At 43.7% G+C, this 19,540-nt stretch overlaps 1 protein-coding gene across 2 annotated transcripts in view; it reads left to right on the forward strand.

Moving 5' to 3' along the window:
* Positions 1–5,852, forward strand: part of LOC308311203 (voltage-dependent calcium channel subunit alpha-2/delta-1-like) — an 89,555-nt gene extending 83,703 nt beyond the window's left edge. For both annotated transcript variants that reach the window (XM_080757810.1, XM_080757811.1), the window contains exons 34-35: positions 183–265; positions 5,248–5,852. In XM_080757810.1, the coding sequence (XP_080613936.1) occupies positions 183–265; positions 5,248–5,379 (215 nt within the window). In that variant the 3' untranslated portion in view covers positions 5,380–5,852. The remainder of the gene's footprint in view (positions 1–182; positions 266–5,247) is intronic.
* Positions 5,853–19,540: the final 13,688 nt, after the last annotated feature.

A 19,540-nucleotide genomic window follows, 5' to 3' on the forward strand; every position in this document is an offset into this window, starting at 1 on the left:
TGAACACACAATCTACGTCTGATCAATTGCAAGTAACAGTGAGAACAGTCGGTCCTAAAGATAACTTTTGACGGGACAACATGGGCTTTTCTGAATAAAGCCTTTAGATTATACTATACGTTTATGGAGTCAGATTCTGTAAGAATCCCAGTTTCTACTTTTTCCTGAATGGTTCTGTTCAGCCACCGGTCCAGACCCGTGTGAACTGGCCCATAACCCGAGGCACCGGAAAGGCCCGTCGTTCTGTTTCGATAACAATGAGCAGGTAAGTCACGTTTGATTGACACGTACAGTATCACATGCCAATGACGGCTTATGTCAAAAAATATTGTTTTATTAATGTCCTCAGGTGAAAAATGATCACAAAATATACTATGTGTTTCGGCTTTTTCAAGTGACATAATTGTTCTGTTTCAATTTATAATTTAGGCATTTATCAGACGCTCTTAATCCAAAGCGACTTACATTAAGCAAGAACAAAAAGCATGGGAATACATCACATAAAAATTGTGGCCATTTAACCACTATACCACAAGCATTTTCTCCCGATAATAATAAAGTTATTGTAAGCCTTTATTTGACAATAGACAGACAATACAGACAGAGAGTAGCGAAGAGACATGCAAGGTTCCGGCTGTCCCGTCACTAAACTGTCAGTCATTTGAGCCCACATTTTCAAAATAATTTCTAAAACATCCGATCTACGAGCTCTCAACGCATCGTCGGCACGTGGAGATCTTGGACTGGTATAGATCGCGTGCCTCTCTAAGAGTCCTCATGTTGAACAGGAGAAAAGAAAGATGCAGGGGACATGATTTTGCGTTACACTCCATAGATTTCCGTCGTCTGCGTTTTTGTAGAGAAGACAAGTTGACAAACGCAAGAGCCTCAAATCCATCTCCCTTCTTAAGTTCTGACAGGCAATTTAATTAGAGAATCCTACACTACAGTGCTTTTAACTCACTAATGTGGTGCATGTGCTTCTTTCTCTCTCTGCAAACCACCCATGCTGCCTTTAATCAAAGATGGCTGCCTCCTCTTTGACGTGAATACAGCGTTATGTGCACACAGATTTCCCACGCAGAGGCAAAACCCATGAGTGGTCATTCTTCTTTGACTTAATAACTAGGGTAAACAAACTGTTTTATGAGCCGCGCTGATCCTCTGCGTGTGAAATCTGTGTTTGAATGCCTTGTTTGTTTTCACTCTGCCGTGTGAAGACTTTCTCAGTACGATGAATCGCTGCTGTGCTTGTACTTGTCTTGCTCACTCCTACACACACACGCACATACACACACACACACACGCACATGCACACATGTTCATGCGCACAGCCGCACGTGCGTGCGCACGCAATTTACAATTTAGGCATTTAGCAGCAGACGCTCTTAATCCAGAACGACTTACATTAAGCAAGAACAAAAAAGCATGGGAATACATCACATAAAAAGCATTTATTATGATCACACACACAGTACACTGAGTACAGTATACATACAGTGCTGTCACGATTAATCGTCAACATTTCATTTGACGATTCATTTTATACAATTTCTTGCATTGTTTGTTTTGCAAATATGCAAATATATGACAATAACTGAAATATACAACATGTTTTGAAAATGTATGAACATATGCCAAATATTATCTCAAATAATTGCGACTAGGCGTTTGTCAGAGTAATATAGTAAGAGAGTGACGACACTATAGCGATGACTCCCATTGTAACAATGGAATGCGGAAGTGGCTCATTCTATCTCAATGGGATAGTTCCAGCCATAGGAGCAATGTTTGGAACTATAGCCCATAGGCACCCGCTTTGTCTCAATGGGATAGTTCCAGACCATAGGAGCAATGTGTGGAACTATTGCCCAATAGGGCACCCACTTTGTCTCAATGGGATAGTTCCAGCCAATAGGAGCAATGTTTGGAACTATCGCCCAATAGGCGCCCGCTTTGTCTCAATGGGATAGTTCCAGACCATAGGAGCAATGTTTGGAACTATCGCCACCCGCTTTGTGGCGAGATCATAGCATGTCGCTACTCTCCTACTCTACACTCTACACGCGTTTATGTACTAATTGTGACAGGCCTACATATGTACACACACACACACACACACACACACACACTGACTGCGCCGTTATCATACTGTCTTAACTGTACTAACTGTACTTCTAACATGCTAACTGTGGAATGATGTTAGTTTTTTGCTGCATGATTGTCTTTCTCTTTCTCTGCCTTGTGATTGGCTGTTGTGATTGGTCAGGATGAGGCCATGTGTCAGAGGAGCGCTGTCTCCCGGTTGGCTGGCTCTCTGCTCATGTCACTGCTGCCACTGTTCATGTGCTGTCTCGGGTCAGTCCCATTGAGCTCTATGTCTCTCTCTCTCTCTCTCTCTCTCTCACTCTCTCTCTCTCTCTGTCTCTGTCTCTGGTTCATCTCTCTCTCTATCTCTCTCTCTCTCTCTCTCTCTCTCTCTCTCTCTCTCTGTCTCTCTGGTTCATTTCTTCTTTTGCTCCAACCTCCAAGGTTATAATAGTTAACTAAAACTAACAAAAAAAATGGAAACTAGAATTTAAAAAACGATAACTAAACTGAAACTGTATTGTGTGTCCTCAAAACTAACTGAAATTATAGACAAAAATACCCTTAGTTTGAGTTTTTATCAATATTTATAATGCCTTTCGGATATTTATAATATAATCCTTTTAAATTCATTAGATTAATTTCCTCATTTCTCCAACAAGTTTTACGGCAGTTTTCAGCACCGTACGGCAGCATGTAGACCACGCTAACCCTAATGCTAATCCCACAAATAAACCAAAGTACGAAACTAAGATATAACTAAACTAAAACTAAGCATTTTCACCAAAATAAAAACGAAGTAAAAACTAGCAAACCCGCTCTAAAAAACGAACTAAAACTAACTGAATTAGTGTATATGTCAAATATGTCAAAACTAACTAAAACTAAACAACAATGAAACCAAAACTATTATAACCTTGCCCACCTCTTCCCTCGTTTCCTCCTTCAACATCTCTCTATCGTCCATCCCTCCCGTCACCTCTTCTCTTATCTTTTTCACCTGTCACCTTTTTGCTTTTATTTTGATGGCCTATCTCCCTCTCTCCCTCTCTCTCTCCCCCTCTCCCTCTCCCCCTCTCCCTCTCTCCCTCTCTCTCTCCCCCTCTCCCTCTCTCCCTCTCCCTCTCTCCCTCTCTCTCTCTCCCTCTCCCTCTCCCTCTCCCTCTCCCTCTCCCTCTCCCTCTCCCTCTCCCTCTCCCTCTCCCTCCCACCTCTCCCTCTCCCTCTCCCTCCCCCTCTCCCTCTCTCTCTCCCTCCCACCTCTCCCTCCCACCTCTCTCTCTCCTCTCTTCACCTCTGCCTGACTCGCCCATGTATTTTCCTCCCTGTCTCTCACCATCACTCTCTCGCTCCGACCCCGACTTTGAACTTTGTCGGCTCTGCGCTCTCTCTCTCTCTCTCTCTCTCTCTCTCTCTCTCTCTCTCTCTCTCTCCGTCGGGTTTGTCCATCTATCTTCATCTGTCTCAGCCAATAAGAGCGCCGCGTCCGTCTGTACTGACATCTGCTTACTAACCTGGCCGGACGCGAGCTAACGCACGACCCCTCTCCTCTTATTTAGCCGTGAAACATCCAGACCCTCTTTAATGTTCCATAAGTATCCACAAAAGTGAAAAGGCAAAGACGACAGACAGCCCTTTTCTGTCTCCAGATGCTCAGAGTTCAAAACGTATCAGGTGTAATTGTGTGGAGATCATAAACGTTCATATTCGATAGTGAGGTCGTGCTTCACTGGACTGTCAGGTTTTGAGTCCAGTTAAACCCTGAGTTCTAGTTTGTAGTTATACGACATCGTGGCTTTGTCCGACAAGCAGTGATCTTCAAGCTTGAAAACCACTTATATTGGGGGCACGGTGGCATAGTCGTAGTGCTGTCGCCTCACAGCTAAAAGAAGGTCCTGGGTTCGATTCCCGCTGTGGGCGCTGGGTGGCGTGTTCTCTCCTCCAGTGCCCATACCCGCCAGTGCCCATACCCGAGGCGGGGTTGGCGAAAGGGCCTTTCTGTGTGGAGTTTGCATGTTCTCCCCGTGTCCCCTAGGGTAGGTACCCTCACAAAAACATGCAGTAATCCTGGTCTCTAAAACTACCTCCCCCTGGCCAGCCGGGGCGCCTGATGGAGGGGAAAGGAACTGGTCGGAATAACGTGTTCCTTCCATGCGCGCTACGGCCGGCCGGGGAAACTCTCCCCTGTCAAGTGAAAAGAAGCAGCTTGGACTCCTCGTGCATAGAAGGAGGTCAGTCCGCTGTCCCCCCACACAGGTTGGCAGAGGAAGTGTAGCGCCCAGGATTACATTAGATCATTGACACTGGGGGGCAGAATCGTGAGATAAAAATAAGAAGAAGAAAAACACTTATTGTCGACAAACCACACGACCACGCGATGGAATATAATAAGCCTAAAGTGTTGCCTCTCTCATGACGAACTACCGCATTCAGTGACCAATCGCTGCGTCTAATTTATCTGCTTCAGATAAATGTATCATTGACATTATCAACAGGTCCGTTATTCTGCCCGACACCACCGTCTAAACGTCTCAACGGAGTACAGTACAGAGACCATCGAGTTATTATAATATTGTATTCTCGTTAAAATAATGCTTCATTTATTAAAACCAGAGTCTCAGATTATCTAGCTTTAATGCAAGTCGGTCGGTGAGACAAGTCATCAGGAACACAAAAAAAGTGCTATATCTTAGGATATTGTTTAGATGGCCTGACCTTCGCTCTCATTCCCTGTACGGGACTGCATGCCTTTTGTCCTACGGGGCATAGGTCCGATCCATTGGTCCCATCGACTACCTATACCCCAAACCCTCACCCTAAGCATAACCGCGAGCACGGGGCATCACACCTAAACCTAACCCCAAACCCTCACCCTAACCATAACCGCCAGCACGGGGCAGCACACCTAAACCTAACCCCAAACCCTCACCCTAACCATAACTGCAAGCATGGGGCAGCACACCTAAACCTAACCCCGAGTCGGACCAATGCTCCTTCGTTCGGACCAAAGTATGCTATATCTAGGATATTGTTTAGATCGCCTGACCTTCGCTCTCATTCCCTGTACGGACTGTGGTGGTCCTGTCCAGTCAGCTAACGGGCTGTCTTTTCCTCCTCGTCTTCGTCCTCCTCCTCCTCGTCCTCCTCGTCGTCGTCCAGGAGAAGGACTTCGCCTGTGGGGCCTCGTCCAGTCTGAGCCCGTCTCTGTGGCAGATCGTGGCTCCTCTCCTCCTCCTCTGGCTTCTGACCGGATCCTCCATCAGGCACCACGATGTCATCGTCCCCTCATGACCTCCGACCCTTTGATTAACGGTCGTTTCTGCTGACGAAGAAGAAGACCCCCACCACACACACTCGCACACGCACACACACACACACACACACACACACAAAACCCACATCCTACCCCACCCAGCCACCCACACCTTGTTCCTTTTGACTCCTTGGTCCCTGATCACCATGGTTGACCAGCCTAGGCCCTGATGATGATGATGATGATGATGAACGCCCCTCAACAAGCAAAAGGAAAGTTTGGGTCCCATAGCCTGAACGGGAGTCTTCAGTTCATCTGGGGTGGGGGAGGGAGGGAGGGGGGGGGGGGCAAGATGTAAGGGAAAACCATGTGTGCATTTTGTGGAAGATAAGGAACTGCAACAACCCTCCAACCTGCTAACTTCCTGCTGCCATCTGGGATCAGTGGAACCCGGAGATGAATATTGATTTTATTATTGTGGAGTTCCTTTTTCTGGTTGGACTGCCTTACACACAGGGGGGTCGTGGGGGGGGGGGGGGGGTCGTGGGGGGGGGGGGCTTGACGGTGTTTTGGTGCAATTCTTTTCAACACTGCCGGAAACAGCAGCGGTGGTGCTGTGTGCAAAAACATGTCTCATTTGAATAATTTATTTTGAAGCGGTTTGCAGTGGCTAGTTATTATTCAGTGTTTATCGTTTTGTGATTCTGTTTCTGTAGCTGATACTGCAGACACTAAATCTTTACTCTTGAGCGTCAAGTCGGTCTTTGGGCCTGTTTTTATTTTTATTTTTTGTAGCCTAACTTTGTGGCGTTCGTTGGTGTCAATGTTCTCTGTTAGCGTAGCGTGTCACACAGCCTCCCTTCAAAACGTTGTCTGACGGTTTATAACAACAACAAACGGCGCCTTTTAAGGCCGTACGTGGCACACTGAACGCGACAGACGTCAAAACGCACCCCATTGTTTACGACGGAGGCGTCATCATAACTTGTCGACGTGTCTTTCACAGTTTTGGTAAACATCTTTTCAAACTCGTATTATTGCCATTTATGTCATGTTTTGCTTTCACTTGTTTTCGAGTGTTCTAGAAATACATGTTACCCGTTTTTCATGAAATTGACACAATGTGAACAACAGACATTTTCACTTTATGCACGTCAGGGACGCTCTCTGTGTCAATGACGCTTTCAGTGTGTCGGGGGGGGGGGGGGGCTTTACGTTCACACCGGTCTTCTCTGGGCCTATTAGGCCTTAGCTGTTATATATATGATGACAAAACCACAGGCCTTCAGCCAATCAGCCGCCACAGAGTTCTAAATGAGAACGCATACTGTAGAGTTAGACCTACCCCGGTCTTCTTTGACCACCAAACAATCAACCCTTAATCGGGGATTGGCTCAAACTGTCCCGGGTTCTCTCGCCTTAGTGGTTGGATCGCTCCAATCACACAACTCCGTTGCCATGATAGCACACACGCTATAACCAATCAGGATAGCCCCTGGCCAGCCTCTGGTATGTGTGCTTCGTTGGACTATAATAATAAACTCTTGTGCCATTTGGACTGTGTGTGAATTAACACACACACCTAGCTGTGTTCAGTGAGGCTATACTGACTTAAAGGAAGGGTTTTATTTATTTGTTGTATTTATTTATTTGTTTAGGAGTGATATGAAGTCAGGAGGAGATTGCGCGTGCTGCTGTTTGTCATGTTGGGTTTTATTGCCACCATTTTAAAATCAAACAATGTTCTAGAAGTGGTTTGAAATGAAAACACTACTGTAGTTACTGTCTGTCTACTAAGACTTTCAACAACGCTCTTTGAGACTGAGATTTCCCTGAATAAAGGACGTAATATCTCTTTTTGTAGATCAGCTGTTATTTAATGTTGGTTGGTTTTCTTGAAACCAACCAATGGTTACAAATCACTCTTTAACTTGTAATTGATTTGACATGCTCAGATGTGAGCATATTGTGTCTTGGTTGTGTTGGTTGCCTTATGGTACGCGGTAGCTTCTGGTACGCGATAGCAAGGTGACCTACGTCGTGTGACAGTTCTCTGACAATAAAGCTGGTTCCATAAAACAGTCTTTCTTTACAGGCTGTCCGGGATTCTGTAGCAAAGTTTCACGTTTTTTTTCTTCTTTTCAGCAATTTAATTCCTCGCAAACATAAAAAGCTGCCAATACATTATTATACCGGACGTGACAGAAATGTGCCTGAAATATCAACGGACCAAATCTGGCCTCTCAAAGGCATCCATTCATCGATCCATCTTCAACCGCTTATCCGTAGTCGGGTCGCGGGGGCAACAGCTCCACTAGAGAGCTCCAGACTTCCCTCTACAGAGCAACATTAGTGACTTCCTCCTGGGGGACGTTCCAATTCGAATTCGTAGCAGATTTTAACTTGAAGTGTATTAACTTGATAGAGACTGTGTGTAACAATTGATGTGCTGTATTTATTTCTTTATTTACGTATAGCTAAGAAATTGAATATTGTCGCTGTCGGGCAGAAGTCTTTATAAATGTCGTGTCGTACAAACGTAGCTACACTAGCAGGTGAACAAGCACGCTTGCAGATCTGGTATTTTATAGTTTTGTAAGATGTATCCTAAAATGACCTAATATACAGTAGGGACGCCACAGATTCTAACTAGAGAAAAGTAACAGTGTTGGACATAAAAGGTTTTTCCACTCAACAGTGATGATGTCGTCTGTCGGTTGTAGTGTATAACTTTTCACGATTTCAAAATCCAAAATTAGCATAAGTAGCAGATCTACAAGTAGCAGATCTACAAGCTCAACGATACGTGTCAAAGCTTTTACAAATGCTGCTTTTGATACTTCATGCTTTTTTTTAATGCTTTTTTTGTGTGACGTTGAAGTATATATGATCATATAAGTAGGGCGTTACATTTATACCAGATAAATATGGTTAGAATAATGGAGATAAGAGGTTTCTCTGCCCGACAGTAACGATGACATACAGCATAGAAGATTTGAGCACTAACGCTAAAGGAAAGGATCAGAACAGATCAGAGCAGGCTGCAGTGTTTAAACCATAAACCCAGCGTTTTTGAAGATATTGAAGTCATGAACAAGTGATGGCATCCTGGCTTGATCTCAAAACCATTTTCTTTCTCTTTTAACCCATTTTGACCTGGGAACGATTCTGCAAATGTGACACACTTCAGAAATCTTTGCGGAGCAAATTCTATACTTTGGGGTATCTGTTTTAACAAGTTTTAGATGGTCATATCTCCTTCAATTATTGTTTCATTTTCATTGAATGATACATTATATGAAAGCTTACATTCTGTACTTTAATAATCTGTAAAAAGAGTTGAGGCACTTTTTGCTGGAGTCTGTCACAAATGTCTTCTAAATCCTGACTGTTTTCTTGAAAAAGCAGTTTTTCTATGTCAGTCGTTCTCAAACACTTTCATGTCACTTTTCACGATTCTATCAAAAATAGCAGACCTACAAGCTCGTAGTGGCGCGCTATGAGCTTGTAGATCTGCTATTGTTCAATAGCCTAAAGCATAACATAATGCTATAACACCAAAAAGGGGTTCCCGCCCAGAATGGGCTAAAAACATGGGATCCATTGCTTCTCGCTGCAGCCTGATACTGATTCTCGTCGTCTTTCTGTGTCTCAAATGAGAACTGACAGTCATAGTTTCTGGGTAAGCACTCTCTAATCGTAATAATACCTCGTTATCTTGCCGTTTAAGGAAGCGAGGCCGCTGCCCGAAACGATAACGTTTGACGGGCTGTCAGAGACGTCGACGCTTCGTTTCCATTTATCCCATTTCGGTCGGGAACCCCTTTTGATGTTTATAGCATCATGCTATGCTTTAGCGATTGAAAAATAGCAGATCTACAAGCTCATAGCTCCTACGAGCTTGTAGGTCTGCTATTTTTTGAAAAATCGATGGAACGACTGACATAGAAACATAGCTTTTTTCAGAAAACTGTCATTTTCAAACAGACATTTTTAAGAATCTGATCTCAGGTCAGAATGGGTTAACACAGCGACGCATGTGTGCGCGAGCGGGGGAACCCGCTATTGTGCCGCCACGGGATATCCTCGATTGTGAGGTCGACGGCGACCACATGATTACGCGGCGCGGCGGTTCACATTACCATTCTAAGCCACTCTCTTCCACAACCTCATTTATTTATAATCCAAATCCTAATTACAAAAATTTGTCGTCGCACACATGAAGCCGGTTTCAGTCTCTTTTCATCTGCCTCCTCCATCGGTTCCCTCTCTCGGTTCCACAGAACGAGGGGAAGGAATGTCTCTTAAATCAGTCCATGCTAAAGTCGTCGCCGCCGCCGCGCTCATTATGTGGCGATGACGCTAACGGTACCGCCGCGACTGAAACCGCCGTCGTGTTAGTGTGACTTCAACAGGCGGTCACACAGCAGGCGCAATTTATACTGTCAATGTTTTCCTCTAAACCTTATTATAGCTATTAGTCTTCTGGTTGAAAACACAGTGTGGTTGAACTAACGTTATACTGCCAGGGTTCGATTATTATTATTCTTATTATTCTTTCCTACTTCGTTATACGTCAAATAGAGAAAATAGAGAAAGCTCACAACACCTTAGAGAGCTGCTATTTTCACTATTTTAGTTTGTGGTACTTTTTGAGTGGTGCAAAGGAACAGCTTTGTCCGTGTTCACCTATGTGTTCACCTATGTATGTATGTCTGAGCATCATATATTGAGTACCAGTAGGGGCGCTGTTGCCTGCTAATGAGAGAGAGAGAGAGAGAGAGAGAGAGGAGGAGAGGGGGGGAGAGAGAGGGGAGTTGCACCACTCGGTTCACACGGGTGTGATTTTTTTTTTTTTTTACATTGTGATATTATCAAACAAAATGTTAAACATAATCAGACAGTTCCCAAATGGAATTGTGTGTATTTCATTAATCTGTCTATAGAAGCAGGGATATATCCCCACCACCATCAAAACTCAAGACCAGTGGGGGGATATTATCAAATGCAGAGGCATGGATCCCCATCTTTCCCCCCAGCGGCAAATCGAACCCTGGTTACCACTTGTCTTGTTTTTAATGATCCTCAATATCTACTAACTAACACTGGAGTTATTATCAAAGTGCCATTATAGGAATCTCTCTCTCTCTCTTTATGGGAGAAACCTATTAATTATCATATGGTGTAAATGTCAATATGCACTGTTAAAACAAAGACTGTTAATTAATGCAAGTCTAAATGTTTCCCTGTGCTGCATGGTTAGTGGTTGGCAATGACACAAAGACAAAAAAGAAGAAGAAGATGAAAAAAAACATAACGTGTACGTGTGATCCTGCTTAGGTGTGTAATGTTGGGAAGCATACTGTACTCCATACTGTACTTTTCCCAGGTTGTTCATGATTATGATAACGGTGTTGATCAGCTATATTACTGCCTTTTCTCTTGGGGAGACAGCATTTGGGAACAGCCTCAACGATCCAGTCGAAAGAAAGAGATCGACCCCCATGGATTATTGTGAATTTTAGAACGCTCAGCTCAGCTCCATCCATCCCATTGGTCCACAGCCATTTGGTGAGTCACTCTTTGCTTAGACAATTTGGTCTCTACGGTGGTGGTGGTGGTGGTGGTTGGGACACACACACACACACACACACACACACACCAACCACATTGATCCATTGATTAAAAAAATTGACATTCCAAATAGTCTCATTTGGAATATCAATTTCCGAATCAATGGAGCAACTATATCGAAGCTATATTTGGAGTAAACCTCATGGCAAGGTAACTACAGTTACTACACAACCCAAAACTTCTGCCAAATAAGTGTAATTTTTTGCTTTTAAACCTCACGTCAGAAGCAGTCAGGGAAGCTTGTAGAAGTTCCAGTTATCGGACGTGTTTCTGCCACTTTAACCCATTCTGACCTGAGATCAGATTCATACGAGGTTTCCACTGGACACCCACTGGTCTGATTAACCCATTCTGACCTGAGATCAGATTCTAAAAATGTCAGTCGCTCTTCGATTTTTCAAAAATAGCAGACCTACAAGCTCGTAGCGCGCCACTCGGTGGCGCGCTATGAGCTTGTAGATCTGCTATTTTTCAATAGCTAAAGCATAACATGATGCTGACACCAAAACGGGTTCCCGTTCAGAATGGGTTAATAAGTGCTACAATCAGATGCTGTCACCTCAGGAATACTACACTGTAAATGTGATTGAAAGTGTCGTCATGCTGTCGGTTCTGTGTGTGTGTGTGTGTGTGTGTGTGTGTGTGTGTGTGTGTGTGTGTGTGTGTGTGTGTATTGGCTTCGGTTTATTTTTGATCCGAGGATTTGCTTTTAGCGTGTTCTATAAGTGAGACGTTCTCTGACAGGTGATTGACGGGCCCGTTAATCGTTGGCTTGCCTGTGGGTTTTGAGGCAGGACATTGGTGGATTGGATGGATTGGATCGGTCCCATTAATTTTCCCACCATGCCTAGTAGACTAGACGCCCTTCGGTAGGATTTGGGGACTTCTCTGTCAAATGAATCTCCCTCGATTGTGCTTTCAATGTGACACTTTTAGTGGAACTTTGATTCAACCAGAATTCATTGTGTAAAAATGTGTACAAAACTTCTGATGTTCTGAATGGGGGGGATACAAAAATGTTTATAATCCGATGGAGAAAAATACATGTTTATTCATGTGCAAATACGATATATTCAGAATAAAACTTTATGATTACTATCTGTTTGCATGGTGTCCACTTACACTGCAAGGCTGATGGCCTTTTTTAAATGTATTTTTCCCCCACAGTGGATGAGATTGCTGTTGCATAACCAGTGGTGGCCTGAAGACACGAGTACATTTACTCACGTACTGTACTCGAGTACAATTCTGTGGTACCTTTACATTTTTTTTACTCAGAGGCAAACATTGTATACTTTCACTTCACTACAATTAGAAATGGTGCAGTTGAGATTATTATTAAAACTTACATTAACCAGTTACTGTATGTCAAAACACAATTCTACATAATGAGAAGAACTGAAGTATATTTTTATGTCGGTAGCTTTTTGATTGATTTTGATTGAAATATTTATTAACAGTTTTGCAGAATTACAGTTCAAACTCAATACAAAGACTGTTAACTGTGAGTGGACGACCCAATTAAGCATTACACTTGTTTACAACAGGGTCCACCATGTTCAAAAACATCAAAACATTTAGAGACATACAAATTGACACTTCTATATAGTTAAAGAACAGAACAGGAATTCATCATAAAGGAGGTAAGAAGGGAAAAGAAACATATACACATACTTTTACTCAAGTTTTTATACAGGCCTTTATCAGTATTGCTATAATATTGTGGTATTGCTCATTTTACTGTAAGTAAAAGAGTAGTTCTTCCACCACTGTTACAGTACGTTGCATGCCAAAACACATTCTCCCTCTAATGGTGTGTGAGATTGGGAAGGAAGCACCAGGGCTCTCCCCTCCCAGCAGTCTCTCTCTCCCTCTCTCTCTCTCTCTCTCTCTCTCTCTCTCTCTCTCTCTCTCTCTCTCTCTCTCTCTCTCCCCTCCCAGCAGCCTCTCTCTCTCTCTCTCTCTCTCTCTCTCTCTCTCTCTCTCTCCCACCAACCGTTGGCCTTGAGGGGCTAAGCGTAGCGCTGACATCCAGCCAACGTCAACAACCTCCAGGAACACCATAGGACTGCTCCACCCCGGCCCCTCTCTCTATTGTTACTGTACGGAGCGTACCGTACGCTATGACATTGGATTTGCTTTAGAGGACACATCCATTAACCCATTTAGGCCTGAAAAGAAATGTCTTCTTCTTAGTCCTGACAGTTTTCTGAAATACCTATGTTTCTAGGCCTATATATATCACTCAATATTTCATGTCAAGGACCTCAAAAATGATCTGTAATTGGCCTCCGAGACCCCCATCTGAAAATATGTTGTTCCAGGGACCCCCTCCCCAGAAGCAAAGATTTGAGTTAAAAACGTTTGTTGTGAAAAAATATATTCCAAATTTGAGGCACATTTTCACGATTTTTCAAAAAAATAGCAGATCTACAAGCTCGTAGCGCGCCACCGAGTGGCGCGCTACGAGCTTGTAGATCTGCTATTTTTCCAATAGCTAAAGCATAGCATAATGCTAACCCCAAAAAAGGGGGTTCCCGACTAAAATGGGTTAAAGATTGACCCGTAAAGTGCTTCCACTCATAAATCCAGGGTAATTCCTGTTCTCCCTGTTGCACGCTGATTGAATAACATGCGGCTTTCTTGTTAGCCTACCATCGTCTGTGTGCACTTGAACCCCAAACCAGCTGTGCTCAACTCCAGATTCTAAGAGCTACTATTGTTCACTGCCCCCCAAAGACAAACTACAGGCTCATTTTTCTCTTTATTAGCGACATTAAAAAACGGGCCCTGTATAGTTCTGCAGTGCTATGGCTACTCCTAGTCCTACGAAGAGAAGGTAAATCCCTTTAGGTGGTTGGGGACATTTTTAATGAGACCAAATTACAACGTCTTTAGTATTTATGTTTAATAAAAATATATTTTATTATTGGTAGCCCAGCTGGGGGAATATGGCTATAAGGAGAGCAATAATATGAAATTGCATATTTTACAGACTCTCTGTGCAGGAAATGGATCGTAACAATAATATCGTACGGCTGAATTTATGGAACGGTTGATGTCCTAGACGTTGACTAGATAGAAGACATCTTACAGTACGGTCCATGAAGTCTGAATATGAAACAAGGGTATAGTACAGCTATATTAATAACACGTAAATCTTATGGCCTATTATGTGAACGTTGATGGTTAATGGTTAAATGGTTAATTTAACAGCTGTCAAAGGCACTGTCCCAGGCGAGCAGTCCACTACAATTTACAACCTATAGGCGTTTAGCAGACATTGAATCCAGAGCGACTTACAAAGTGTGCAAGATTGGCGTAAAAGTCACGAACGACAGGGTAAATGGTCACGTGAATAGAGTGCAAAGAAAACAATTACTTGCCACAAAAAAAACTAGCAAAGGCAAGTCGAATTTAATTGTAGACTGTAGAGTAGAGCAGATTTCAGCAAGGCAACTGAAAGTATACTTTAACACAAAACACAGGCACCCGTTCTGACCTGAGATCAGATTCTAAAAATGTCTTCTACATCCTGACAGTTTTCTTAAAAAGCTATGTTTCTATGTCAGTCGTTCTTCGATTTTTCAAAAATAGCAGAGCTACAAGCTCGTAGCGCGCCACTCGGTGGCGCGCTATGAGCTTGTAGATCTGCTATTTTTCAATAGCTAAAGCATAACATATTGCTAACACCAAAAGGGGTTCCCTAAAATAATTGACAGTCGTAGCAGAGCTGCAGTTTTCTGGGAGATTTCTTGAGAAAGTAAACATCCAACCTAGTCTAGTCTAAATACAGTGTTCTCTAAATTATTCTTATAATTATATACTTAGAATCAGTTGACGAGCAAGAGCATACATCTATCTAAACAATGTACATATAGCACATGTGAACAAATAAACAACAATTTGGATGACGGCGTATACAGTATGTAAATAGTAACAGACGATATTCAGTCTCACTGCAATTCTGAGCATGCAATCTTTGCCCCAGTAAGTGAAAATATGTTTTTATTATAGAAATGATATCGTATAGGGCCCAGGTGCAGCAGAATACTAATCTGGACTTTTATGACTACTTTATGACTTCAGTTTAACCACTTAGACGCTCTAATAAAACTGACCCCTGTTGCTTCATTGATGCATTCTTTTTTCAATGTACAACAAATCTCTTCGCCAAACATAATTAAATAGATGTACACTGCTATGTTTGGTGAACGTTACCCCCCAGAATAGAGATTGACCTGAATGAGGTTCAAGTGGTTAAAGTATAAGTATAAAGCTATTTTCAGTCTGTGCTAATGTCCTAATCCACTGGTTCCCAAACCTTTTCATGTCAAGGACCCCCAAATTGACACTATAATTATCCCGCGGACCCCCATTTGAAAAGATATGCCAGGGACCCCCATAAGAAAATATTTTCATGGCTCTAGCAGTGATTTTCAACCCGTTTAATTTCAAGGACCCCCAGTTTGACTCGCATTAGTCTATACGGACCCCCCATTTAATAGCATTTCTATCTCTGGGACCCCCAATTTATATTGTAATTTAACTCTGAGTGCGTACACTCTCTGAGTTACAGACCCATAAGGGTCCATTTGGTTCCAAACTATATCATCTAGCTGGGTCCCCCCTGGAACTCCCTCAAGTACCCCTGGGGGTCCCCGGACCCCACTTTGGGAACCACTGTCCTAATCACAGATGCAGCTAATCAATATAGCAACAGTCGTGTTAGAATTGTGTGTCAATGTGCATTGGCGATATACTGTTGACTATACTGTCCATGCTTTGCACTTTGTTATTGCAGCTCTCATATCGCTGGCTTTGGAGATTCCAGAAGACCGTCTTATGCTGTACTAAATATGTCCAAACGATGGTTCCTCCTCCTTCATATTGAACCCCCTCCTGCCCCTCCTGTCCTGTCCTGGTGTGGATGAGTAGTGGCGTCAACAGTGAAGGGATTTCATGGATTTCCTGCCAGAAGGTTTGAGGATTTCATGTCTGGTCATAAATAATCCCGGGTTCACGTTACAGAGGGTCACTCATGTTGTGGTTCAGATGCTATTATCTCTCTGCAGTGTCTCGGCTCAGCTGTGTGGTTTTATAACTTATAACTGGTGTCAGTCAGAGTCTGTCACATAAGTACAGTAACATGCCCTTATGATGAGCACCAGAGCCTTACAGTATAGACAGAGTTATGCAAACTCTGTTCACTTCATGAACTACCATATGTTTCTAGGCCTATATCACTCAATATTTCATGTCAAGGACCCCCAAAAATGATCTGTAATTGGCCTCCGAGACCCCCATCTGAAAATATGTTGTTCCAGGGACCTCCTCCCCAGAAGCAAAGATTTGAGTTAAAAACGTTTGTTCTGAAAAAAAAATTTCCAAATTTGAGGCACATTTTCACGATTTTTCAAAAAATAGCAGACCTACAAGCTCGTAGCGCGCCACTCGGTGGCGCGCTATGAGCTTGTAGATCTGCTATTTTTCAATAGCTAAAGCATAGCACTTACTTGGGCTTCAAGTTAATGGGGCTCTTAATTCTACATAGACTTCTATTGAGGATGGGGAGAACAAATATGGGGGCAAATCCTGGACCGGAAGTATAGGCAGAAATGCATTGGACTCAGGCGGCAACAGCCCAGCTTTAATGATCTTATATCCCCTTTATTTTAGATTGTTTTGTATAGTAAACGTACAACATAAACATTACAGAGACTTTAGTCGTTTACTGTACAATACTGTAAAACAGTTGTTCTTATTATTTGCGCCACCCTCAGTTGAAAACGATGTATTTCCAACTCCAGCTTGTCTCAGTTCAGGCTGCATTAGAACAGCGCTCGGTTTTTCTGCCCCCTCAATGTCCTAACTCTCTCTGATGAGTGAAACTGCACTTTTAACCTGACCACACCACTATACATCACAGGGAAACTTGGCCAATCGGATCCGGAAGTTATACGTTTTGTGATCTTTTGGGGAGGGAAAAAAAACAAACGCATTTCTTTTACATGTTGTGGTTATAACTGTAACCAAATGGAACTCACGGGTCCATCTGTTCCAGAACACATATACCGACCTGTGGATTCTTCTTCTGAAGGTTCTGGGGGAGTAGGAGTAGCGGATGAGGGTGTCTGTGTTCTTAACTACCACACACGAAACATGTTAGTGGTCACGCAGAATCCCCCCTCATAAACCCAACACAAAAAAGACAAAGTTTTGTTTTAAATTAGCACAGATGTACAGTTAATTTACTAATGACACAGTAGACACATGAAGAAAGAACAACTTAGTCGCTGCGGCGGTGGTGGAGTGAAAACCGACGCCGTTGAACCTCAGCCGACAACAAAGACGGGAGGATCAGAACCACCGTTTCCCAGAACCTTTTGATGGGGTTGTTTGGGCCTCTTGTCTTTTCTGCCCTGCTCGGTCGGTGTGAATGTTACGCTTGTTAATTACCGTCTCCCACCCACCCCACCCCTCCCCCATCTCTCTCCAGCGACCCCAGCTTAAGGTTTCTATATCCACTAAATTACATTTCAAACGCCTCACAAAAGACATTAACCTCCTCGATTCTTCGCAAGTGGCTGAGCTGCAGAATCGCGACCCTGATCATCGCTGGCGGAGGATTCATTGCTTGTTGAAATACTCTTACAAGTAAAAGTATTCCGTCTTCATATATTGGATATAAGAAAATGCCACCTCCTGGCCAGCCGGGGCGCCTGATGGAGGGGAAAGGAACTGGTTGGAATAACGTGTTCCTTCCACGCGCTACATCCAACCAGGGAAACTCCCCCCTATCAGGTGTAAAGGAGCAACTTGGACACTCAGGCATGAAGGAAGCATGAGTTCAAGTCCGTTGCTCTCCCCTTGTCCCCCATATATGGGGACTAGGTTGCTCTCCCCTTGTCCCCCATATATGGGGACTAGGTTGGTCTCCCCTTGTCCCCCATATATGGGGACTAGGTTGGTCTCCCCTTGTCCCCCATATATGGGGACTAGGTTGGCAGAGGGTGTGTAGAGCCCAGGATCACATTAGATGATGACACAGGGGTGAAAAATGGGTTACAAAATCGTGGGATAAAAAATATATTTGGAAAAATGGCTTCCTGTGAGGTTATGGGTTTCCAGTTGGGTTTTAGGTACTAAATGTCTGTTAGTATGACAGAGCAAACATATGCAGTGTAACCAAAAATACAGAGAAAGTTAACCTTGAGTAAATATTGTATTACCTTAAACGACTGCGTCTTGTGATATTCAGATGTTTCCATTGGAGAGTCGAAGGCTGGGACTGATATTGTTTTTACTGCTAGCCTCTCATTTATACAGGCCGTGCCCCCGAGGGTCAACGGAATGTATTAGAGATTAGATTTCTGCTAGGGGAGTAGATTACAGTAAATGTATGATGTTGATGCGTTCGTGTATACAGAAGCTGCGAGCGGCTCCAGTCTGCGTTTGGAGTTTTAAACACATGGGGGACATCATATCTATAAGCTATGGGAGCTGCCACTGATTATCGTTGCAATTGATGGTGAAGTAGGAACATGGACTGGAAACATCCGGACCTTATCCCCGTCGTGCTTATCGCGCATCTCAGCCTGGCGTGCTGATGATATTGCAATGTGGAATCAGTTTGGTGTCCTTGATCATCATGACTGAGGTGATCGTGAGGAGGCCTGGCAGCCATGCTTGGCTCTCTGCCTCAGCTCCACGTTACGTTATGAACGCATACGGTTAAATGGTAAAGGGTGCATTTATATAGCGGCTTTATTTCATATTAGAAATATAACAATGCATGCATATTATTGTAAAACGGAACCTAACCCACGCGTGGGGCGTGGCAGCACAACAGAACAGTCTTCTTCAGAGCTCCATTGGTCAGGTGTAACATGTTAACATGTTGGTCACATGTGGAGAAAGAACTCCATAAGCCTTCCTTCCGTCTGTCTTTGTACGACCAGCGCTTCAGCCATCGTGACAGCCTGGAATGTGTTGCTTGTTTAAAAACATAGACCATGTTGGGGATCATATGCAGGTGCCAGTGGCATAGCTGTCTCTACCTTCCCTTCTCTCCCTCTCTCTCTCTCTCTCTCTCTCTCTCTCTCTAGTGAATTCCAGAGTCCACCTGCTCCACCGTAGCAGCTCTGAACCACTTACAGCTCAGTTGGGCGCTGCTCGCCGCTCGGCTCGCTGACTTTGTGACTCATCGGCAAGTTCTCCTTTGTTGTAATTGCCTCAGTCTGGTAGCGCTGGCTTTTCTGTTGCTCCTTTCATGTTTAGGCTACGGTGAAAGTGAAGCTAAATGGGGACCCTGTCTGTATTGGGAGGGGGAGACGGGGGGTGGGGGGGGGACGGAGAATTCCTGGTGCAGATGTTGGACAAAGCCTCACCGGGCCACACAGTGAACCAGGACCAGAACACTGGATCATGGCTTCTGTCAGGAAGACCCGATTCACCCCTGGCATGACTGGTGGTCCAACACCATGTGGTGCTGAAAGAGGTGCTTCGTGAGCATTATACTGTAGATCGGCTTTATCCGAAAGATCACGCTCGCGTGAAGTCTTA

Source organism: Protomyctophum bolini (assembly GCF_963924005.1).
Source record: "Protomyctophum bolini genome assembly, chromosome: 23".
Classification (NCBI taxonomy): domain Eukaryota; kingdom Metazoa; phylum Chordata; class Actinopteri; order Myctophiformes; family Myctophidae; genus Protomyctophum; species Protomyctophum bolini.